The following is a 24,655-nucleotide window of genomic DNA, read 5'->3' on the forward strand; positions in this document are numbered from 1 at the left end:
CCAGCTCCCTCTGGCCGCATCCCCAGCACCGAGGGAGGCCCTGGAAGGGAGGCATCCTGTGGAATGCGAGCCTCAGGACGGCAGGGTTGTGGCTTTGCCCACTCAGTATCCGCAGCCCCTGAAACTGCCCTGACAGGGATTGGTACTCAATAAATACCAGGTGGATGAATGGCCAGATAAATGACCACCCCTGTGCTCGCAGAGGGGGAGTAGCTGGGTGTGAGTGGAGCAGGAAGTAGGTATTTGCGCCGTCCACAGGTTGGATCCACCAGCTTCTTCCCTGAGCTCTCAGATCACGCTCTCTCAGCTACAAAACGGGTGCAAGAGGCCCTGCCTTGTTTGGTAACCAGGTCTGTCACGAAGCCTCAGCGACAGTAAGGGCCTGGAGTCGGAGTGGTACAAATGCTAGACTGGTAGTACTGTCCTGCGCCCCCTAACCCACACAGTCCCGGCATCCTGGACCCCCGGCCTGGCGCTGCCCCCAGCCCCGGAGCTGTGGCTGAGGTGATCCAAGCCCGCCGGGCCCAGACCCTCCTGGGGACTGGCGCGCGCCCGTTGCCATGGGGACTGGGCGGGGCAGGCCTCCGCCCTCCCGGTCCCTACGCACGCGCCCACGGCCACGGCCACGTCCCGCCGCGACAGGGGGCGGAGCGGAGCGTGAGCGGCGAGCGCGCGCAGGCTCCGCCACCGAGCCTCAAGCCGCTTGCTCCGATCGGCGTCCGCGGCTTGCGGCTGCTGAGGTGAGGGCCGGGCCCGAGCAGAGGTGTCCGCGCCAGGGACCACCCCCTTCCGCCTTGGCGTGACCGCCGGAATCCCCGCCGCCGGGGCCACTCTTTGCATAGCGCCTGGCCCTCAGCAGGTCCCGGCTGGGTCCGAGGGCCTGAATGCGACCTTGGGCTAGCTCTTACTATCTGGGGCCCGCCCATCGCCTCAGCCGCGGCTGCAGGACAAGTCCCCGGGGCAGCGGGGCTGGAGGGAAACGGAGGCAGGAGTCACGTTTTAACTCCGCCCCCATCCCGAGGCCGCGCCTCGCTGTCCGGGCTGCAAACTTTAGTGTCTAAGTTACGGAGGTGCGCGGGCTCGCTGAGGTCGACGGCGAAGAGGAGGGGGCTGGGCAAGCTGGCGAGGCGCCGGTGAGCTGGGGCTGGGAGCCGGGAATGGGAGGCGGCGGCCTTCCTCCCCCGCGGGCCCCGGGGCTTCCCGCTCTCCGCCTGCGCCCAAGTTTTTGCTCGCCGTCGGGCCCTTTAAGAGCCCGGCCCTCGGCCGCGGCGCACGTGAGCGGTACCAGGAAGCCGACGCCGGCAGCCCGCTCTGACGCTCCCCTGCCCCCAGCAGCAGGCTTCCATCCCGGGCCTCTGACCCTAGGGGAAGCCGCGGCCTGAGAGAGGGCACAGCTGCCCGAGGCCGGCGGTTTCAGCGCCGGGTGCGGTGGCCGGATCCCTCCAGGAAGATGGGGCAAGAGCGGGGCCCCTAGTGAGACGCCCAGACATTGTGGGACTGGGTTTGGCTTCGAATGTCCCCAGGGCGCCTGAGGATGGAGTATGGGTGCCTGTGGAGGCCCCCTGTGGGCGTGCCCTAGAAAGTGGGTAGGCAGGGCCGGGTGCCCGGCTCCCCGGTCATTTCCTGGGCTGGGGTGACTGTTGCTTTCTGCCCCTAGCCTGGAGCTGTTGGCCCGTGCCGCGCTGGATGCCATGAATTGCTAAAAGAGCCTGGCTTTTCAGGTGAGCCTCCCCAGCCCTTCCTTCTCGTGGATGAGAAGGGGACTGTGCATCCCCTCTCCAGGCTCCTGTGCTAGCCAAAGCTCTGGGCACCGCAGGCCTCTACCCCACCTCTTTCTGAGCAGTTTGGAAGGTGACAGGAAGAGAAAGAGAAGAGCTAAATTCCCTAGAGGGTCAGAAAGTGTGCAGCTGAGAGGGCCATGTGGCCTACTTGCCGAGAGCCTCCATCCAGCCTGGTGTTCAGAGATTTCCTTTCTTTTTCTTTTTCTCCCTTCCTTTCATCTATATGTTTTGAAAGTCAGTCACAGAGAGAGAGGTCTTCCATCCACTGGTTCACTCCCTAGATGGCCACAACAGCCAGGGCTGGGCCAGGCCAAAGCCAGGAGGAGCCAGGAGCTTCCTCCGGGTCTCCCATGTGAGCGCAGGGGCCCAGACACCTGGGCCATCTCCCACTGCTCTTCCCAGGCCATTAGCAGAAGTAGAGCAGCGGGGACATGAACTGGGTGCCAGTACGGGCTGTTGGCACAGTAGGTGATGGCTATGAAGCCAGGAAGCGGATGGAGGGCGGAGGGGCAGACTGCCTAAGTTCCCACCAGCCACCCGCCCTCCTGCGTTCTGGTCAAGATGGCCATGTTCAGGACCTGTCAGAACCTGGACAGTTTCTTAACCTCCAGCTGCTTGTTTCCTGATGCACGTCTATCTTGTTGGATTGTTTGAGGACTAATAAAGTAGCCGCATCGGAACATTTAGGCAGTGCCTGATATAGAAAAGTGTCCAGTTAAAGATTGGTTGCCATCATCAAAGAAACAGCAGTGGAACTAACTGTGGACAAGAAGAGTAGGATGCAAAAAAGATAATGAAACTGACAGGCAGGAGCACTGCTGTCATAGCACCAAAGGCTTAAAAATTTCCTTTATCAGGGCTGGTGTTGTGGCACAGAAGGTTAAGCTACTTCCTGCAAAGCCAGCATCCTGCATGAGCCCCAGTTCAAGTCCTGGCTCCTCCACTTCTAACCAGCTCCCCGCTTATGCACCTGTAAAAGCAACAGAAGATGGCCCAAGTACTTGGGCCCCAGCCACCTACATGGGAGGCTTGGATGAAGCTCCTGGCTCCTGGCTTTTGCCAGGCCCAGCCTCGGCCATTGCTGCCATCTGGGGAGTCAACTAGCGGATGGAAGATATCTCTCTGCCTCCACCTCTCTCTGTAATTCTACTTTTAAAATATAAATAAAATAAATTTTTAAAAAATTAAAATTAAAAAAAAAATTACCTTGAGGCTGGCGCTGTGGCGTAGTAGGCTAAGCCTCTGCCTGCAGCTCTGGCATCCCATATGGGTGCCGGTTTGTGTCCGGGAAGCTCCTTCTCCAATCCAGCTCTATGTTTATGGCCTGGGAAACCAGTGGAAGATGGTCCAAGTGCTTGGGCCCCTGCACTCACATGGGAGTCCCAGAGGAAGCTCCTGGCTCCTGTCTCCTAGCTCCTGGCTTTGGGTTGGCTCAGCTCTGGCTGATGTAGGTGGAGCTGCAGGGGAGTAAACCAGTGGTTGGAAGACCTTTCTGTCTTTTCCTCATTCTGTAACTCTGCCCCTCAAATAAATAAATAAAATCATTTAAAAATTTTTACCTCCTTTGTAAGGCAAAAATTAGGCTCAAAAGACAATTCTTCTTCTTGCCTTTTTTTTGTTTTGTTTTGTTTTTGTTTTTGCCAGGCAGAGTTAGAGAGAGAGAGACAGAAAGAAAGGTCTTCCGTCTGTTGGTTCATTCCCCTAATGGCTGCTATGGCCGGCACTACGCCAGACCGAAGCCCGGAGCCAGATACTTCCTCCAGGTCTCCCATGTGGGTGCAGGGACCCAAGCACTTGGGCCATCCTCCACTGCCCTCCTGGGCCACAGCAGAGAGCTGCACTGGAAGAGAAGCAACCAGAACTAGTACTTGGTGCCCCAACAGGGACTAGAACCCGGAGTGCCAGCGCCGCAGGTGGAGGATTAGCCAAGTGAGCCATAGCGCCAGCCAAGACAATTCTTTTTCAACATAAAATATTTTTAAAAAAATATTTATTTAACGGCCGGCGCCGTGGCTTAACAGGCTAATCCTCCGCCTTGCGGTGCCGGCACACTGGGTTCTAGTCCCGGTTGGGGCGCCGGATTCTATCCCGGTTGCCCCTCTTCCAGGCCAGCTCTCTGCTATGGCCCAGGAAGGCAGTGGAGGATGGCCCAAGTGCTTGGGCCCTGCACCCCATGGGAGACCAGGAGAAGCTCCTGGCTTCGGATCAGCGCGATGCGCTGGCCGCAGCGGCCATTGGAGGGTGAACCAACGGCAAAAAGGAAGACCTTTCTCTCTCTCTCTCTCACTATCCACTCTGCCTGTCAAAAAAAAAAATATATATATTTATTTATTTGAAAGGCAGAGTTATAGAGAGGGAGAGATGGATCTTCCCTCCTCTGGTTCAGCCCCTAAATGGCCGCAGCAGCTGGAGCTGGGCTGATCTGAAGCCAGGAGCCAGCTTCTTCCAGATTTCCCACGTGAGTGCAGGAGCCCAAGCACTTGGGCCATCTTCCACTGGTTTCACAGGCACATTAGCTGAGAGCTAGATTGGAAGTGGAGCAGCTGGGTCTCAAATAAACACCCATATGGGATGCCAGTGTCACAGGCAGCCACTTTTCCCATGCCATAAGCACTGGCCCCAGCACAAAATCTTAAAACCCAGAACCCATAGGGAAGACCTATTTCCATGGACGTAAGTTTTCCACAGAGCTGAAGTGTTGCCTTTTCAGCTCCAAAACCCTTTAAGTTTTAGATATTAATTTAATATAGCTTTAAAACTAAACGTTTAAGAAGAGAGATTTGCCATCTGCTGGTTCACTCCCCAATTGCCCGTAACAGCCAGGACTGGGTCAGGCTGAAGCTAGGAGCCCAGAATCACAGCCAGGTCTCCCATGTGAGTGGCAGGGACCCAGATACTCAAGCCATCATCTGCTGCTTCCAGAAGGAAGCTGGAATCAGAAGCTTCCCAAGCATTCCAACAAGGGATGCGTGCACCCCATGCAGCACGTTAACCATCGTACCTAATACTCATCCCCAAATATTAACTTTGAATGATTGGAGTGAGAATGTTCCCCAGTGGCTTGCACTCTTCCCTTGCTGTTTCAATGGTCTCCTGCATGCTGGGACTTTTCCCCACGCTGTGCGGCTCAAGTCAAGCCCTGTGTAGAAGAGGGTCCCAAGCTGCATGGAGGACTAGGCAGCCTACCTCGACTGGCTCACACAGCAGCCTCTGTGTTGTGTTCCTTGTGTGTCTTTCCTTCTCGCAGCCTTTCCTCCTCCTCCCCTTCACTGTTCCTAATCTTTTATGGGTTGGGAATGGGGATGAAGCTTGTTATTGTTGGTGGTTCAAGTCTGGGAAGTTTCGTGCCGGACTTTGTTCCAGCTGCTCGGGCTGTCCTGTTCTGATCTCTCGCCTGGTTCTGAATGGGTGAGCACGCTGGGCTGGGCAGCAAGGTCCCTGCAGGTCAGGTGTGCGGAGCAAAGCACAGTGTGCTATGAAGGTCTCTCTCCATGGCACATTGTCCCCTTGGGTTTTGTTTCTCGTGGTCTCCCTGTCTGTTGGTAAGTAAGTGTTTGAATGCCGATACTGCCCTGTCTTTCCTCAGCCTCTGGCCAGGCTGGGCTGGCAGTGTGGGGGAAGTGCAGGCTGGCTGGTGTCTGACCCATCATGGGAGAGACTGGTCAGGGCCAGGAGTATGACCCTGGCTGACTCACTCTTGTGCCCCTCTGTGACTCAGTTTCCCCAGGTGTGACCAGGGCTGCCGGCTGACAGAGCTGCTCCGAGAGCTTCAACGACTGTGATTAAGAAATAAAGAGGCTTGTGGCTTCAGTCATCTTTTATAGCTCCCTTCTAGGTCACTCTGTGTGTAAACACCTCTGGCTCCTCCCCCTCCTGGGTCACAGCACCTAAGGCAGGGCTGAGGTTGGGCCAGAAGCAGCTGGCGGGCAGGGCCGGTGGGCACATTGGTCAGAGCAGGCTACCAGCCTCCTCTCCCTTGTCTCCTTTGCAGCTGCCTCAGGGTGCTGTGTGGGGGGCCTGGCGCCATGTCGGACCTGCTGCTGCTGGGCCTGATCGGGGGCCTGACTCTGCTGCTGCTGCTGACGCTGCTGGCCTTTGCCGGGTACTCAGGGCTGCTGGCTGGAGTGGCAGTGAGTGCCGGCTCACCCCCCATTCACAACATCACTGTGGCCTACAAGTTCCACGTGGGGCCCTATGACGAGACCGGGCAGCTCTTCACCGAGAGCTGCAGCATCTCCCCCAAGCTCCGCTCCATTGCCGTCTACTACGACAACCCCCACACGGTAAGGAGCCACCATGGGGTCCTGCCCCATAGGTGGACCTGGGCCAGGGAAGTTTGGGTTTTGAGGAGGATGTGGGAAAATCTTTGACCTGGCCTTTAGGCCACCTCATCTCTGACCTGGGATCCCCTTCCAGATTTATCCTGGACTTCTGCTCTCTTAGGCATCTATTTACTTGCTGGATTCTAGCTCTCTTGACTCCCCTTGCTCATGGCTACTCGTGGATTTCTGAGTGCAGTGGACCATAGCATTGTGAGTCAGTAGCTTCTGCTAGGACTTTGGTCCGCTGCTTCCTCTTGCTGTCTCTCGTTTCCATGTCCATTCGGGACCAGGGTGCTAAGGACAGGCTGTTCAGATTCTGCCCACTCTAGGATTACATCTTCTTTCCTTCCCTTGCTCTCCTGCTGTGGCTGTGGGCTCTCAAGGCCTGAGAGGGCAGCCCCTGGATATCGGGCTTGGAATCCCACCTCTCCAGCCATCTCGATGCCCCCTGACCAGTAACAGGGCATTTCCTTAGCCCTCAAACTGTCTGGTTGGGAGAAGGCCAAGTGGAGCCAGATGAGCTGTTCAGAATGCCCAGGATACTGGAATCAGAGACTCACGCGGCATCACTGGCACCCTGTGGGCGTCTGGCTGTGTTAGTGCCTGTGGTGAGTCAGGGCTTGCCCATGTAGACTCTGCTGTGCTACAGGGTGGTGCTGCCCACAGCGGGCTGGGCTGACAGCTCTCCGAAGAGTTCTGCTGAGCCACGCCAGACCAAGTATTGGAAACCCCAGCCCTGACTTCCCTGCCTGGCAATGGGTGCGGGCAAGCCCTGCAGCCGCCTCGCTGTGGCTGGAGCTCCTGGTGAAGCAGGAGCGTGCTGATTCTGCCTCTGTGCCAGGTTCTGCTCTACACCTGCACCCTAGAGCTGACTCAGAGTGGCACTGCCTTCAGGAAGCTCCATGTGGTTGGCAGATCAGCCCCACACAAGCGATTCTCCCACAAGGCACTGGGCTCAGCGTCCTCGGAACTTGGAGCTGTGGATTCCGAGAGGCTGCCTGCGGCTTTCCCCAGGGGCCTCAGAGAAGACGTGGAGTCTTCTGGGCCCTCACACCTGAGTAGGATTTTGCTCTGCTACCATGTGCCACTTAGCAAAGATGGCTGCAAGAACAGAGGCTAGAGTCCTGGGATAACAGGGGAAGTATGGCCATTGGGCATGGTGGGCGGCAAGAGGGGGAGTGTCCAACAGGTGGGAGGAAGGGCCCTGCCCACATCTGCCACTCTCGTTTCAGGAAACTGACTGGAGGGCATGTGGGGGAGGGAAGCAGACGAGGCAGGGAAACCATCAAAATGGTCAGGCCGGGCCCGGGTGGAGGATGAGTGGACACTGAGGTTTTGCAGTCACGTGGCCCGGAGGTGGCACTGACTGAAGTCGGGGGCACTGGGGCCTGAGTGGGATGGGCCGGCCGTGGGTTGTGGGAAGCTCCTGGACCAGATGCCACCTTCCACCCCTGCAGGTGGGCTGTTGGGTAAGTCCCTGCCCCTCCTGTCCTCTCCCTTGCTCCCTGGCCCATGTGGAGAGTCCTGTGGCTGCCTCTTGCCTCTTCGGTGTGGCACATCTGCCTGTTCTGGAAGCAGCACGTTGCCTCTTGGGTCTGAGGGACTGTGGCCGGAGAGCAGGTCCTGGTCCTGTCCCGAAAGTGTCCCAGTGTGTGATCTTGGGTATTTCTTTCTGAGTCTCTGTTTCCTCACCTGCAGAGTAGTGATAAAATAGGAGTACCTGAGTCACAGGTGCTCTGCTGGCAAAGTGAGGTGATCCAGGTGAGCCATCCTCCCCAGCTCCTGGCTGTCAACACACGCCAACGGCAAAGCAAAGGGTAGAAAGGACTCACACCAGCGTGTGTGCCAAGGACTCAGGCCGAGCAGTTGGGACCCAGGCCTGGACCCGTGGCCCAGCACTGGACCTGTCGCTGGCACAGAGGATGAATGAATGGGTCAAGGTGGCCCCTCTGATTTGAGCCGGGTCACTCCTGAAGATACCTATGTCTGCATTCATTGCTGGATCACACCTTGGCACCTGAGATGGCTCAGGGACACTGGGTCCCCACCTACTCTGGCAGCTGGGCAGTTAATTCTCTGCCTGGTGGAGATCATAAAAGGTTCAGGGAACCTTGGACCCTAGGTTTAAGGTGCTCTTGGCTACCATGGACTGTCTGGTTAGTCAGGAGCTCAGGCCTCCTAATCCATACTCCGGATATTATGGAAGGGGAAGGAAACTGAGGTTCCAGTAGCAGAAGCAAGGTACTGTGGTCTCAGGCTTTTTATTTTTCATTCAGCAAATGTGTGAGCATCTGATCGGTGCCAGGCTCTGTGCTGGGCCCTGGGGCATGCTGTGCGATGTCAGGGGGGCCTGGAGGAGGGGCCCCCATCTCAGTGCTGGAGAAGCTGAGGACTCACTCTCGCGGCCCCAGAGGTTGCCTCCACCAGCAGCACTCATTGGCAGTGTCCAGCCTGGCACCATGCATATTCTGGTTCTCAGAGAGAGACAGGATCTGGGCAGCCCTGTTGACTGTCCCAGCCCAGCACAACAGGAGGCAGAATCTGCTTCTCTGTGGGTGTGGGGAGGAAGTGAGGCCGTTTGTGCCTCTTTGAGTGGGGCAGAGAGTAAGCAGCTTACAGGTGCACCTCACTGTCAATGCTGCCTACCCCCACAAGGTGGTCCTGACAGCTCCCCAGCCACACCCACTCCTGGCCTCAGCTCCTGTCCCTAGCTGGCAGGGGACAGGGGATCATTCCTGAAAAAGGCCTGGTAAGGCCCCGACTAGTCTGACTGTGGGCCCAGGAAGTGGCAAGAGAGGCCATTGAGGCAGGACAGAAGGAGTTGCTGTGGACCCTTTCATGCCAGATGCTGCTTGAGCTGTTAGCCCCGTGTCCCAGAGTCCTGTGTGGAGGAGGCTGCAGGGTCTGGGCCAGGGCTTCCTGTGAAGCAGGAGGAATGGTTCCATTCTCCATCAGCAACGGGCTTGGCGTGGTGGGGGGAGGGCCGAGGAAGGGCAGGGTGTTGGAAGTGGACCAGATCGTGGCAGTGGCTCACTGGTGTCCCTCCCCTGTCCAGGGCCCAGCATTCATGGAGTATGGATCATTTCCTTCTTCAAGGTACCTGAGGGAGTGGGGTGAGTGCCAGAGACCACGGTGAGGTGTAGGTGGCTGTCTAGGGATCTGCACGCCTGCCCCCAGTCACCTTTACACACTGCTCCACACTGCCCTTGTGTAGCTGGGGTAGGGCCCTGCCTTAAAAAAGCTGCTCTGGCCTGGCCACGCTTCTGGGGTGGGTGCCGGGGGTGTGGAAAATGACTTTAGCCTTCCCTTCTGGGCCTGGCCCTCTGGGAGCCTTCAGTGTTGGAGGGGAAGGAGCTGAGAGGACCCCGAGCACCCCCACTTGATCCTGGCCACCTCTGGCCTGTGAACAGGTAGGTCCTTGTAGCTGGGCTGTTTGTCATTGTGCCTGTGGGTCTGTCCTGGCTACCAGCCTGGCCTGCCACCTCCTGCCCCACCCTCTCCTGCCACCTCCGCTGCTGTGTTTGGGGCTTAAGCAACCTGCCTGTTTGCCCTTGTGGGGAGCCCGGCAGAGGCAAGAGGGGTGTGGCCACCAGTTTCCCTGGCTGAGGTGGGCTAGGATTTGCTGCTTACTTCCCCACCTGGGGGAAGAGTTTGCCCTTGTCCTGGGAGGGTGGGGGTCGGGTGGCACTTTGGGTCTGCCTTCAGGGAGCTGGGCAGTCAGCGAAGCCCCCCCCCCCCCTTAGTTCGCTGAGGCTTGAGGCCCAGGGTGCAGGGGCGGAGGCTGTAAGGGTTCTGACTTAGGCCCGTGCCAGTCCCCTGTCCCCTCCACATGTTGTTAAGGTCCTGCCTGGGGGTGCGGGTAGAGGGAGGTTCCTGAGACAGCCCCAGGACTGCCCTGTGAGGGTGGCACCTGTGGACCCCTCCCTGCCCCCATCAGCCCATGTCCTGACTGGCGCCTGTCCTGCTTTGCCTCTAGGTGCCAGCCGCTCAGGCACGTGGCATGCATGAGGCTTTGTGCATTGACCTGGCACCCGAGAGGTGAAATGATGCCCAGCTGCAGCCTCCAGCAATGGGCAGCTGTTCTGCCCTCCTGGGAATCCCAGGGCACATGAAAGGCACTGCCCCTTTCCCCCATCACCTTGGGGAGCTCCAGGTTGGGTAGACTGGTATGGGAGAGTTCAGGGCAGCCCTGTGAGGTGCACAGGTTGTAGGCACAGGGCTGTCCATTTCTACCAAACCCAGTGGTGGGTTTGGGCTGGGTCAACTGACACCATTTCTCTTTCCTGGGTCCTGGCAGATGTCACGTCAGTCTTGTCCAGCTCCCAGGCTCAGTGAGGTCTTGGCCAGTGCAGGGGCCCTGAGGTGACTCCCTTCACTATGGCCTCACACGACAGGGTTGGCTGGGCCCTGTGAGACCTCTCTGGAAGGGACAGTGGGCCCAGCATTAGGTTCTAAGCAGACAGCCCCCATCTCCCCCAAGCTGGGACTCAGGAACCCAGGAGGCTTTGCAACCTGGGCTGTTCTAGGGCCTGGCTCTCCTTACTGGTGCCTGGGTCAACTGCCCCATGCCTTCAGCTTGTATTGGACTGCTCAGCAGGTGGTAGGCTTGCTGAGGGATCTCCTAGGCTGCACCTGACCAGGGCACTGACCAGGGCAGGAAAAGGGGCAGGGAATGTCTTCACTTGCAGCATTGAGTGATCACTCAGGAGGCAGGAGGTCACTGTTGCCCCCCACCCACCCACCCCATACACATCTCCAGTATCCTGTCTCCTGATGGGCTGCCTCCCTGCACCGTGCCAGGGGCTCCTCACTTCCTCCAGGTGGAGGGAGAGGAGGCTTGCTCAAGGAGCAAGGCTTGTGTGTGTAGCTGTGTGCGTGTGTACTGTTGCTGAGCGTTTGCTGAGGGCCTTCCGTGTGTGCGGGACCCCTGCCCCCTCCTGGGTATGTAGGAGTAGAGAGGAGGGGCTGCCTGGTGGGGAGAACAGAAGGCTTTGAGGCGGAGGCTTGAGCTGAGGCTCCCAGGATGGGCAGGAGGTTCCCAGGCAGAAGGGGCTCTGGAACAGGGTGCAGAAGGACATTGCAGGCAGAGGAAGTAGCTTACGCAGAGGCAGGAAGCACGGGAGGATGTGGCGTGTTTGGGGAGCTGCGAATAGTTCCATGTGGGCGTGCGGCGGGGGTGTGGCGGGTGAGGAGGCTGGCGAGACGGGCTGGGCCAGATCCCGGCTCCGTCCCTGCCTCTGCCACGTAGATGTTAAGTGGGCGCTGCCCATCTGGGCCCTGGCCCCTCCTGGAGCCTGGGGTTGCAGAAGGGGCGTGTGAGTGAGTGTGTGGACAAGTCTGGGCAGCACCGTGTGGGCCGCTCTCAGAGCCTTTTGTGATGGGCTTGGGAGTTACGAGGCAAGTTGGGAGCCACAGGAGGTTCTGAGCAGCTAAGCAGAGTGTGTGTGCATGCTCTGGTGCCTTTGAGGGACGTGAGAGAGTGTTGAGCTGGGAGCCCCCACAAGGGCTATTGAAATGACCCAGGAAAGACCCTCCAACCCAAACCCAGGCAGGCCACGGGGTGGAGAGGAAAGAGCAAGTGACCTCTTATCTATTTCTCCGTCAGACCTATATCAAGTGATCCTTCTGTATCGCATAGGTTGCCAGGGTCATGGACAGCAGTTAGACTTCGTGGCAGGCACTGGCCCTTGGCCTGTTAACAGGAGGCCTGCCAGAACCTCCTGTCTGGTGATGGTGGAGTCTTCTGTTATGAGTGGGGCAGTTGCACCATCTAGAGCCAAGAGATGGTACTGCAGCCACCTCTTCTCTTCCCTCCGTGGGGTGGGGCTTCAGCTGAGAGAAGTGATTGCCAAAGTAGACTTAATATAAGCCAGACAGTTTACTGCGAGTATTGGGGTGGACTGGGAAGAGTGCCACTGAGCCACCCTGAAAGGCTCCCCAAGAGTGCACGCGAATCTGAAGAGTGGGCAGGGAGGACGGGCACTCTAGGCCAGGTGAGGGACAGTTTTGGGGACTGTGTCACAGCTGCTAATAAACTTCAGCTGTTCTGGAGCACTAGCAGAGTTCTGAGCCTGGGCTCAGTGTCGCCTTTAGATGGCAATTCTAGAAGTGGATATCAAGGGACCAGGGCTCCCAGGGACCCAAGGACCTAGTCTGTGTCACACAACTCAGGAGTAGCGGCCTGGCCTCCCTCTCTGCTGCTATGCCTCTGACCACTGTGCCCTGTTGCTGCCGTAAAAGTGCTGCACCAGGCTTGATGCCTTGGGATTCAAGGGGGCAGCAAGGAGGCGAGGGCTGCAGAGAGCTGGGGGTGACCCATAGGTGACCATAGGGTCCACTCAGAGGTGAGAGCCTGGTGTAGGTGCCCTAGTTCCAGGCAAAGTGTGATCCCAAGGCAGGGCTGGGTTGATGGGATAGAAGAGCATATTGGGTGCCGAGGAAGCCCCGGGCCCTGGGTTAAAGGAGAAAGGAGTCTTCAGACTGAGCAGAACCCAGGATTGCAAGTACAGGACCAGTGGTGAGTGTCCTGGATTCAGGAACATGCCGATGGGAACGGGTAAGGGGCTGGCCTGAGAGCTGGTACAGACTTGACAGCAGGAAAGCTGGCGTGGGCAACAGGTGGCAGGAGGCGATGGAAGTGCTGGGCCTCACGGGGCTTGGGTTGGTCCTAGGAAGTGTTGGAGGCTCACGTAAGAGCCCCGCCTGGCTGGGTTTGTGCGACCTTGGGAAGCAGGGAGGGGTGCAGAGTGGGAAGTGCAGGCACTGAGAGCCTTGGAGGGGAGCCGACAGTCTGAGGCCTAGCCAGGAAGGGACTTGGGAGTGGGGAAGGGAAGGTCCTGGGATGGGGGTTAAAGAGGTCTGGAGGCCCTGGCGATGGCGGCTGGCCCTACAGGAGGGGCTGGGAGGAGGGCCCCTCACAAAATGTCAGCAGCAGCCCAGAGTCCTGCACCATCCCATGTCGGGATTTGACATCTGGCTTGGCACACGTGAGCGCCCACACACACATGCATGTACACACTCTTGCCACCCTGGGGTGTGACCCTGGCGGGCGCTGGGTTCTTTTCCTGGTTCCACTCCCCACTTTTGCTCCCTTGCCTGCCATCATTTCTCCACCAGTGAAGCCTCCAAGTGATGGGGGTGAGGAGCTGGTTGGGCTGACGGTCTTGAGGCCCTGGGTCTGGTGGCCCTAGGGGCGGGGACCAGCAGGTCACATCAGGAGCTGGGCTGCACTGGGCTGTGCGGAGGGTGGCAGCTCAGAGGCCCTGCTCGTCCTTCCCTTTCCCTGGCTTCTGGAGGCCGAGATCAAGTCAGGTCTCCAGCCTGGGTGCAGTGATTTGCTGCAGGAATGGGTAAGGTGCGGATGGATGTCCTGCGGCAGGTTGCCACTGGCAGCGCCACGGACATCTTGCAGCAGGAAAACTACCGACTCCATCCTGGCCTCTGAGGCTGCCTGGCCTGTGGGGGCTGGTGGTTCTGCCAGGCCAGAGCTGGCACAGAGCCAGGAGGAAGGAGGGCCGCAGCCCTTTGCCGGACGCTGACACCCCCTCTGCTTTCCCTCCCCAGGTGCCCTCTGAGAAGTGCCGCTGTGCAGTGGGCAGCATCCTGAGTGAAGGGGAGGAGTCACCGTCCCCCGAGCTCATCCAGCTCTACCAGAAATTTGGCTTCAAGCTGTTCTCCTTCCCAGCACCCAGCCATGTGGTGACAGCCACCTTCCCCTACACCACCGCCCTGTCTATCTGGTTGGCTGCCCGCCGTGTCCACCCTGCCTTGGACACCTACATCAAGGTGAGGCACAGGCCTGGTGTGTGTGGGGAGGGCAGCCAGGTCCCTGGGGAGCACTGCCCAGGGTGGGAGGAAGAGGTGGTTTGCGGAGAGAAGCACCTTGGGACTCTTGTGAACAGGTGCCTGTGGAAGATGGGCAGAGGCTGTTGGCCTCGCTTTCAGATGCCTGAGACCTTGTGGAGGGCCAGAGGATCTCCCAGGAGCTCAGAGAGTTTGTCACAGAAACTTGGCCCGGGCCATTGTTGTCTGACTTCACTGCTCATGCTTACTGTGCTCAGGTGGATGGACAGGCCCAGACTGTCTACTAGAGGCCTGCAGGGCACGTGTTACCCTGGCCCTGCCTCTCCCTGGCCTGTGCACCTGTTCCCTGGGCAGGACTGAGGCAGCAATGGCACGCCCTGTCCACGTCACTGCCTGACCCGGTCATTGGCAATGCCAGCAGCCCAGCCTGCCTGGAGGAAGGACGAGGGGCGGCCACCGGGAGGTCTCACAGAGGTCCCTGGTTTAAGTGTTTCATGTACTTGGCTACTACAGAAGCAACCCTGTTTGGGCTTGGAAACATTGGCTGGACTTGTGTTTATTGAGTGTCTGTGCCAGGTGCTGTGCGGCGTGTGATGTGAAATATGGTGCATGGAGTAAGCATTCACGGGGTGGGGAGAAGAGTGGTAGCACGTGTCATTCAGAAGCAGCAAGGCTGCTGGGAAAGTGCGGGGTGAGGCGAGTCGGGCCTGCTGGACTCAGTGGTCAGGGCAGCCTCCCGAGGGGGCAGCCTCTGGCCAGAGCACTTGGAGAGCCTTTGGAGAGGAGATCAGAGGGTCCTGGGCAGAGCAGGTGGGGAGCTCCGGTTTGGTTCCTGTGCAGTGACAGCAAAGGAGCACATCGAGCCAGGTCTGTTGCAGAAGGGCCACCAGGTCCCTGGGCAGGGAGGGTCTGGATCGTGCACGGGGCCAGGTGGAAGTGCTCCCGAGGCTGCGTGCGTCCAGTGTGAATGGCGCAGCTGGGGCCACGCCAGTGGCTGTACAGGTGCAGACAAGGGCGGAGTCTGCGATGTATTTTGGGGTGGAACTGACAGGCTTTGCGAGGCACGGCTGTTGGGGAAGGGAGGAAGCAGAAGGGGTCGCAGAGGGCTCTGCTTCCCCCGGCCCAGGTGGGTGGGCAGGCACATAGTGATGTGGAGGATGGTGGGAGGACCTGGTTTTTGGGGAAACCAGCCCTGTGGTCTGGGTCAGTGAAATGGCCTGAGAGGCAGCCGAGTAGGGGCTGGGGTCGGCAGTGATGCAGAGGGCGCGGGGGTGTGGATATGTCTGGGGACATCAGCCTGCTGACAGCTCTGACCTGGGAGGCTGCCCTGCGTCTCTTAGCTTCTGTGGGGCCAGCGGGCAGGGGAGAGCCTGTGGCAGCAAGGGCCATGCAGAGGGCGTGCCCGGCGCAGCTGGGGCAGGGAACAGGACGAGCAAGTCTGTATAGAAGGGAGCTTGGTGGATTCGTGACTTTGCTGTTCAGAACAACCGGGGACTGGGACAGGGTAGTTGGTGATGGAAGTGGGCACTCACACGGGTCCTGGGTAAGAGGTGCAAGGGGCCCGTAGAATGAATGAGGCCCCAGGTCACCCGCTGTGGCCTAGTAGTCCCAGAGGGCATTGAAGAAAGAGGGTGAGAAGCCCTAGAAGCAGGAGGGCTGTTGTGGAGCCGTGTGTTGGCAGGGAGGAATTGTCTCTGTGAGCTGGAGGGTGGCGGCCAGAGGGTCCTGGGGGGCAGGTGCTTGCCGGGACTGGGGTTGGGCTGGTGCTGAGGGTGGGAAGGGACACGTCAGCGGCCCAAGCCGCTGGACTCCTGTATTCCCTCAAGGAAGGGCCCGTGTGTGGTAGCTGGGGTCCTGCCTCTGCCGTCCTCAGCCTTGGGGCTCATCTGGAGAAGCACCCTGGGAAGAGAGTGCCTGGGTTCTGGGGCTTGGAACAGGGCGCTCAGCCTGTGGTGCGGTGGCAAGCCACTCAGCCACCACAGCCTTTTCCTGGCTTCGGGGTTTATTTTTAGACACCTTTGTCCAAATCTCCGGGCCCCTGACAGCTTCACAAGTTGCCTGGTTTTGACGTCACCTCTTTGATGAGAACCCTTCCTCCTCCCTCTCCCTCCTCCCCCCACCCCCCTCTCCATAGGAGCTGTGCTCTGGGCTTCATTCTCCCAGGGTGAAGACTGGGCTAGGGGCTTCTCCCCAAGAGCTCTGGGAGGTGCTTCTGTGGGCATGGTCACCAGCTGGCGGAGAGGAGGGGCCAGGCTGCCCCCAGAGGAAGCCTGGCCCAAAGTCCTCAGCTTTTGATAACAGGGTTAAAAGTCCCCCTGATGAGGAAGGGGCTGGCTCTGTTCCCCAGTCGCAGCCCGCGGGGGACAGAGCCTGGCGCTGTGCGAGGAGGGAGTATAAGGCACCTCCCCTGCTGCTCTGGGGTCAGAGGAAGGAGGCTACTAATGAGACTCTGGGCGCTTCTTACTCTGCCGGCCCTGACAGCTGGCTGCCTTTGACCGTGCGGCGCGCACGCACACACCCCCTCCCTTTCCTCACTGGATCTGGGACTGCTGTGAAGGTTCTTCAAACGGAATGACAGCAGCCGTCAGCGTTCTGTTTCAGGAGGGGTGAGGGAGGCCAGGGGCCCTGCTGCCAGGAGGAGGGAGGGAGGGAGGGCTGGGCAGCTCACCTGCCTCCCCAGAGGCTGGGGTGCGGACAGAGCCGCCTGGCTCTCAGGGGGCCTGGGATGGGGGCGGGGGCGGAGGCGCAGCTGCTCCCTTGGCAATTGCAGATGTGCCTGAGCTTGGGGCAGGATTGGTCTCAGGGGACAAGGGACTTGAGGGTCAGGCCTCTCAGGACTCTGGGAGAGATGGCGAGAGCCCAGCTTTGTGGCCTGCATGACAGCCTCAGGCTCTCTGGCTAGCCTTCCCCAGCCTAGCAGCCTGGCAGCCTGGCAGCCCGAGCTACAGGAGCTGGAACTCTGCCACCCTCCTCGTAAACTCCTGGGCCCCCAGGCTGGGCACTCTGAGACGTGTGTGTGAGGGTCTCTGGGTGCTGTGTGACCATCCATCTGTGGGAGGTGACCAGCTAGGGTCAGGCTGCTCCCCTGGGATCTCAGGAGGTGGCCTCCAGGGCAGGAGGAGACCTTGAGGCCTGGAAAGGGATGATCTTTGGCAGCTGCTGGAGGCAACTGAGCTTGCCTGAAATTGTTAGTGTTCACAGGAGATGGGGCCCAGCTGTGAGCCCAGAGCATTGGCAAAGGCCTCCAAACTCATCGGGTAGAACCAGGTTGAATGTATCCAGTGAAGGCCTCAGGCACATGGAGCAGACCAGAACTAAGTGACTGGCCTGGGGCTCCCACGCATGGAATTGTGTGTAAAAGGTCCCCAGCACAGTACTTGGCTCGCGTGGATCTGTAGCATTTGATGGGGCAGTCATTGAGAGTGTTCAGGCCTAACCTGACCTCTAGAATCTTCTCTATAAACCCCCTTCTCCAGAGTCTGTGTCCCCAGGTGTTTCCAGGAAAGGATGCTTATCAAATGGTTTCAGCATCTTCTCCCAAGCAAAGGGAGACCCAGGCTGTTGTCCACACCGGGGCTGATTGGCCAGTGCAGGCTGGCTCCAGAGGTCAGACATGGGCTCACTCAGAATTGGTGAGAAGAGTGGGGGACAGGGTGGTCAAGCGGAAGTAGTGTGCCTACGAGGGGGACCTTGGTGGCAGGTCCTGGGAGAAGTGGTTGGCTGAGCCCATGCTCCCAAGGGGCATAAAAGGGACAGTGACCCCAGACCCCAGTTCCCACACTGCTATGGGGTGGGAGCATAGGAGCTGTGTCCAGGTTCCTGGGCTGGCATCTGGGGTTGGGGCTGCACTTAGATCTTTACCTGCTTCTGCAAGAGTTGTCCTGGGTATGGGTTTCACAGAGCAGAGGGCATCTGCAGCTTTGGTTGGGAAAAGGGCTTGGGAAACTCAACTGAAAAGCTGTGTGGTTGGAGATGTGCACCTGCCCCCAGGCCAGCTGCAGAGCCCGGGGGTGCTGCACCAGTGTGAGTGGGGGTGAGGCTCCAAGAGAGGCGGCTGGGTCTGGGGGAGCATGCCAGTTGGGGGTGTCTCTGGTGTGGAGGTGACCAAGTCCCCATTAGGGGGCGAGAGCATAGCAGTGCCAGGGGACAGCCAGCTGGGAGCTATGGAACGGGGACCTATGGAAGTGGCTGCCTGTTGAGCTGTGTGTTGGTGACGCTTGCTCAGAGCCTGTGTTCTGCCCAGTGGATACGGGCTCCTGTGTCTGTGTCCTCTAAGCCTGCCGCGGTGACTCTGAGGGAGTCCCTAGGTGGGTCTGAGTCCATGCTGGATCTAGAACACCAGCGGCGACCAATGGGACCTGGGTGAGGCCAGGTGAGGGAGCCCTATTGGGAATGGGAAACCCGTGGTCCTGCCTGTCTGCCTGTCATCTTTGCCAAGCCAATGTGAGAAGGCTCTGGGTTTTACTGTTGATAAAGGAGGCCCGCTTGTGCTCCACTGTTGCGAGTACTAGGGAACCAGCTAGGAGGCAGTCACAGAATCCCGAGCAAAGCCAGCATCCCCGGGCTTTTACAAATGATGAGCTTGAGTCCTAGGGAGGGCAGGTTACTCAAGGTCAAGGGATGAAGCAGTGACAGAGTCCACACTGGGTCCCCTGGATTGAGGAGTGTTCCTTGGTGCCTTTTGCCATCTGTTCTCAGCATGTGTGGAGCTGAGACCAAAGGCCGAGGACTTCCTGAAGTTGGGATACACTTGGGATGGAGCCTGGGATGGCAGCACTGTGTCAGCACCCACCTGACCCTCTGTCTCCAGCCTGGACAGAGTTGGGAGCAGCTGCTGGTCTGGGAGATGCTATGGGAGCCAAAGGCATAGGACAGGAAGGACCTGGCTGCCCATGTGCCCAGCAGGCACTCATTAAGTGTGGCCTTGGCAGCTGCTCTGGGCACAGGAAGCAGCTGTTGCAGGCGCCTCATCAGGCCTCATGTCCTCACCCATTCCCAGGCTTCCCTCCCTGGGTCCACAGGACCGGCTCACCTGCCAGAGCCGCCACCTGCTCAGTGACCGGCTCTGGCACAGGGAAGGCACTCTCAGCCCTAGCACACTTCTCCTGCAGCCACAGAGCTTACCCCTGCCTGGGGGCGAGGGGATGAGTAAAGTCACTGGGAAGGCAGAGCAGCCCTGTGAGTGGTGGCATTCAGGCTGAACCTGGAAGGAGGGAGAGTGGTCTCTGGAGAGAAAGGCAGATCAGGCAGAGGTGCAGGCACCCAGTGAGGCTGACATTGCAGAGGAGGAGCAAGAGTTGAGTCACTGCTTCTGCAGCCATCGGGAGCCATTGCTGGCATCTGAGCAAACGAGTGACAGTGTCCAGACTGGGCTTCAGTGTCTTAACTGAGAGGAGCAGCCTGAAGGAGCCTCTCCTACCATGCCTGGGCTTCCCCGGTCCCCCTTAGGGAGCTGCCTCTGGGTATTGAGATATGGGGGGGAACCCACAGGAGACCAGACCTCTCCCCCACTGCCCTAGCCACTGGAAGCTGCCCCCATCCTCTCTGCCTTCACCCCTCCCTCCTCCTCTTCCCCAGGACTGAAAGCACAAAGGCAGGCTTTGCTGGGGCGGCGTGGGAGCCACCACTCTTGAAATACCAGCTCGGATCGGAACTTGGCAGCCCTGTGGGCCCCCGGGGGCTGAGGCTCGTCTGAATGGTGCTGTGGGGTTGAGCCATCACCAGACCAGAGGGAGCACCTTCCCCAGAAAGGCGGGCCTGACTTCCCCAGGAAGAGTTCTGTTGAAGGCTTGGGATTCAGGACTAGGAAGCTGAAGGAGAGTCTGGGGTGCAGCTGTGCCCTTCGGCCGAGCGCTCACATGAGACTGAGGCGAGGCAGCTCTCTGGTTATGCAGGAGAGCCGGAAGGTCTCCCCTGAGGGCTGGAGAGAGGGCAGAGTGTCAGTTGGAGCTGAGAAATTCAGGCCTTCCCCTCCTCCCCTCCTCCCTCACCTGCCCACCTGTCCTTCCCCTCCGGCTCGTCCTGCCTCCTCTGGCTCCCAGGTGCCTGGCTCCATGGCTCCATCTGCACCGCACAGCCTCCCTGCTGCTGGATAATAAGTCAGCAGCGTTCTCCTCCATGTGGGAGCCGGGCAGGGCTCAAGGTCCTTGAGTGCAGACGCTGCAAAGAGTGACTGGATCTCGGAGGGGGTGTTGTGGCGCCTGTGATGAGGGGAGTCGGATTTGGGAGGGAGAGCATGGGCTGCCAGGGCTGACCCACCCAGTGCTCTGGTTGAGCTCCCATGTGTACCTTCTCCCACTCTCCACAGCCCTCTGGTTCTGCCCCACAAGGCCCAAGAAGGCCCGAGCAGGGCTGAGCTGGGTCGTTTTGGCCATCTGAACCCTGGAGAAGGGAGATGTTTGGCAACACTGCGGAATCTGGGCTGTCCTGGTTCGCGCTAGCGTCAGGGGCTTCAGGGCTTGTGTCCATGTGCCTGCACAGAGGGACTCGTCTTCGTCCTGCTGCTCCATGCTCCAGCCCGTCATGATGTTGCTGCCCGGGCCCCTCCCTGAGCTGCCTGGGCAGACAGAGCCTGGGTAGCGCCAGGGAGATGAGCAGAGGTGTAAATTGTGTGGTGGGCTGCCGGCTCTGAGGTGAAAATGAAAAGTGTTCAGGCAGCAGCAGCAACAGGAACAGCAGGCTGGGGTGCCAGGCACAGCACCCCGCCTCCCCGCCCCTCTCCTGCACATCTCCCTCCTTCCAAAGTCTTCCCCAGGCTCCTGCCCAGGTCTGGTCCTGCCTGCCTGGCTCCTCTGCCATTCACAGGGTGCTCCCAGACCAGCCCTGGGCCATATCTCAACCCCAAGAGCGCCTTTACCTCTTGCTTCCGTTTAGTTTTCTAATTGGCCGAGTGGTGCACAGAACAGCAGGCCGTGCCATAGTTAGCGTGATGTCTTCGACTCCGGTCGTCCCTGCATTGTTTGGATTTGTCTCCATTGTCTTTTCTTGAAAAACTGGTGTTCTCACTTTTTCCAGTTCCTCTCTTCTTTTGGGAACGCTTGTTCTAATCCCTTCCTTTCGAAGTTGGGGAAACTGAGGCCCAGAGGGAGCTTTCCATGTGTCAGAAGCCAGGCCAAGGCTCCCGGGTCCTGTCCCCTCCCTGATAGGCCTGTCTCACTCCCAGTCTTTTTTGTCACTCAGAGCTTTGGGCCCTCCTGCTGCGAGGGGAGAGTCAGGTTCTCGCTGCTGGCATTGCACGGCCCCCAGAGCAGCCCACGGGGTGGCTTAGGTTCTTGGCCAGAAGCTGTTGGAAGGCCTGGTGGGGAGAGGGAAGCTGACGGAAGTTCCTGGGCAGAGTAATAACAACGTGCTACATTCTAGCCACAGCCTCCCTGCTGCACCTCCCCCAAGCCTCTGCACATGCCATGCAGACCGGCTGCCGGAGGGGCCTCCGGGGCCTGAGCCCCCACTTTCAGGGACCGCTGTGTGTGCGGGCGGGTGCACATCATCAGCGTCTGTAATTAAAAATGAGCGTGCATCGCTTCACCCAGCGAGGAGATGCCCCCGCCGCGGCTGGGAGGCAACAGCTGCTTGCTGGCTGTGTGGCTCCCTGGCCGTCCAGCCTGGCACAGAGTGATGGTAGGGCTGGGCAGCCAAGACCTAGGGCCCCTTAGCCCAGAGAGGCAGGAGGTGAGGGGCTAGGATGGGGCAGGGATATATTGGGCAGATCTCTTGTAGGAGAAGTGTGATCTCCACCTTGGCCCACTCCCATGGCCGCCTCCTTGTGGACATTTGTGGCCACCGAGCTCTGAGCAAACCCAGCCCCTGTGTAGCTTGGGAAGTAGGATCCACCTCCAGCCTACTGCCTGCACCCGACGTCTTCTGTCTCTCATCTCCTCCCCACCCCAAATGAAGCCAGGCACAAGCCCGAGCTCCCTCCTCCCTGCTAGTTCAGAAAGGCCTTGCAGCCCCTGTGGATAGACCTGGCCCCTTTGTGGAGCCCAGGGCTGAGCAGGCTGAATGCCTCTCCCTGTCCAAGAGATGGGCTGGGCCTGAGGAGAGCGGTGTGCCGCCCAGTAGCTGAGGCAATGCCCTGGGCACCCTGTGGAAGGCGTGTGACCTGCTCTTCCATGGTCTGCCTGTACTCCTGGGTGGGTGAGTCCATGTTGGTGCAAGGTGGGGCTGTGAGGGGAATGTGCTGGTGACCAGGACCTAGAAATCCCTGCATGCCGGGTAGGCCCCAGGTGCCCCTCTTGCCTCTGATTAGGGAAGGCCCAGGTGGGAGGAATGGCCCGGAGGTGTGTCTGGGGACCAGGACTCCTGAATCTGCTTTCCAGCAGTTCCTCATGACACCTTTCGTGATTCACTGTCTTCCTGTTAGGTGGCAAGGACTGTGGACATCTACATCCCTCCCACCGGGGAGAGGGGCCCAGGGTCTCCTCAAGTCTGTGTGTAGAAGTGAGCTGCCAGCGGCTTCAGCGGTGGCCAGCCCAGGCTCCCCTGTCCCCTTTGGCTCCCTGGACCGTGGAAGGAGGTGTGCCCAGGGCTGTGAGGACGCCAGGCCCATCCAGATTCCTATACCCGGCAGTCCCAGCCCAGTGTGCCATTGAGCTGGCGTCCTTGGCCATTGGCAGTCTGCTCTCCAAGGGCTCCCTGGGGCCAGCTGAGGGAGAAGCAGCTGGCCTCGCCTTCCTCCAATGATTTTCCAATATTTACCGGCTCATCGACGTGCCACCTGGGCTGTAGCTCCTACTGTGCAGTGAGGCCCTAAGAGCCAGCCCATGGCCACTCTGTCCTCCCTCAGAGGCTGCACCTGCTCAGGCGGGAAAGGACTATGCTTCCTACCTGGTCACTCTGGGACAGTGCAGATGGTTAGCATGCCCCTCACTCACTAGACTCAGGCTTGCTCAGTGGGCAGAGCATGGAGGGGAGGGGAGGGTCTCCCAGGAAGGGCTGCAGGAGCAACTTAGAAACCCCTAAGTCTGAATTTTGACAGGATCTAGCATATGTTACAATGGATTGAGGATGAGCAGTTTATGGGGCTTTTATTAGCTCTGTGCTTCCTTCCTCTGGGTGGAGGGGCCAGGATCCCCAGGTGGCAGGGGGTGGGACAGTGGCCTGGAGACAAGTTCAGGCAGCTGGTGCCCCCTGTGTGGGTGCGTTGAGGAGGGAGGGCTGGGCAGGGAAGGAAGGATTGTGCAGCCGGGCCTCACTTTTCTCTCCATCCTCTGTCTCTCCGATTCCTCTGTTCTCCCCGATGGCTTTGAGATGAAGGCGATGGCAAGGATGGAGGATGCGGTTTCCATGGCAACGGGGCTGTCCACAGCCAGGCAACTTCAGAGCCCGGCTCTCCGGAGGAGGCAGATGCGCAGAGCAGCCGCAGAGCTGCCTCCTGCCTGCCAACGAGGGGGCTGGCGGAGCAGGTGGCACAGGGTGGCTGCCTGGTGCTGCCCACCCCGATGCCCAACCTAGAAGAGAATATGGAAAGAGCACGGCTTCTTTTTATCCCTGCTGCTGCCAAGCTTCCCCAAAGCAAAGCTAGGGAGGTAGCCCGAGAGTTGGTAGGGCTTGGGACAGGGTCCTGTCTTTGCCCACGGAGTCTCTGGGAACACTCTGAGCTGTCTGCAGCCGTTGAGTAGCCGATAGCCACTTGGCTGCTGTGCTTTTGGACCCTTTGCCTGCCCAGAACATGGGGGTACTAGTGGAGACCATGCCCCGACCAGATCTGGGGACGGACCCTCTTTGTGTCTTTAGCCACCAGCCAAGGCACTGCTCTTGCTTCGGGAAGCCTTCCTGACCTAGCCTTCAGTGCCCTGGTGCAGTTTGCTGAGTGGGGCTCTGGCTTGACAGATGCCTGCCCCAGAGTAGCTCCTGCTTCCTGGCCTCCTGTTCTTGTTTAGCCTCCTCCTGAGGGCCAGGGCGGGGCCGGGCATGTGAGTGGGTGGAGGAGCAAAGGTGTGTTTTAGGCTGGGGGGAGTCGGTTGGGCGTGTGGACTCATGAGGTGGAAGGGGTCCAGAGAGCAAATGGGTTGGCAGAAGAGATTGGATTCGAACTGTTAGAAATCATGACTTGGCCTTTCTGACCTCGGAAGCCTCGGGGCTGGGGTGTTCCACTCCGCTGCTGTGCACATAGAGGCATAGGATGAAAAGCTTTGCCCAGCACCCATGGCGTTCAAGGCCCAGCTGCTGCAGCCAGACCCAGGCCGTCCACCCTTCACGTGGCCTAGACGTACGTGCCCCCCAGCTGGCTGAGGTCCTGGCTGGCCAAACCTCTTAGCTGGTTCCTCCTCCTCTTTGTGCTCCATGCACTCATTTTTACCCCTCTTCGCTTGCTTTAATTGGAGGAGGTTCCTTAACCCCAGGGTTGGCTGAGCCTGCGACAAGCGAGTCCTGGAGTGGCTTCTCCCCGCCAGGCGCTAAGTCTCTCATTACTGCTAAGTGGAAGGCTCATTCCAGAGCTCGTGGTGAGAGCCAGCGGTGCTATAAATAGCCGTGTTGTGAAGGTTGGCGGGCGAGCGGTGACAGGGCAGGGCTTCGCAGTCGTCTTGGTGGGTGATTGTGTTCCAGTGTGGGCCAGGGGGCGAGCTCCAGAGCGAGAGATACTTGACCCCCGTTCTCATTGTCCCTGCCTGTCTCGGGCGACTCTGGCAGGTGTCTGCTCTCTGTTCCACATGCTGGCACTGGCGGGTGGGGAGCAGTCTGTGTGCAGCGGAGGGCAGGTGGAGTACCTGTCAGAACCTGGGCTCTAGAAGCAGCTGCTCCAGCTGTGCT

The 24,655-nt window shown here is 59.3% G+C and overlaps 1 protein-coding gene across 2 annotated transcripts in view; it reads left to right on the forward strand.

The window, feature by feature from the left end:
- Window positions 1-654: 654 nt before the first annotated feature.
- The window catches only part of TEX264 (testis expressed 264, ER-phagy receptor), a 28,607-nt gene continuing 4,606 nt past the window's right edge, over window positions 655-24,655 (forward strand). Inside the window, exons 1-4 of one of the 2 annotated variants that reach the window (XM_062200993.1) lie at window positions 655-740; window positions 1,658-1,721; window positions 5,773-6,064; window positions 13,667-13,888. In XM_062200993.1, the coding sequence (XP_062056977.1) occupies window positions 5,807-6,064; window positions 13,667-13,888 (480 nt within the window). In that variant the 5' untranslated portion in view covers window positions 655-740; window positions 1,658-1,721; window positions 5,773-5,806. Of the gene's footprint in view, window positions 741-832; window positions 1,134-1,657; window positions 1,722-5,772; window positions 6,065-13,666; window positions 13,889-24,655 lie in introns of those variants that run through there. The other variant, XM_062200994.1, reaches the window with a different exon arrangement.

The sequence above is a fragment of the Lepus europaeus genome, chromosome 9 (genome assembly GCF_033115175.1).
Source record: "Lepus europaeus isolate LE1 chromosome 9, mLepTim1.pri, whole genome shotgun sequence".
Taxonomy (NCBI): Eukaryota; Metazoa; Chordata; class Mammalia; order Lagomorpha; family Leporidae; genus Lepus; species Lepus europaeus.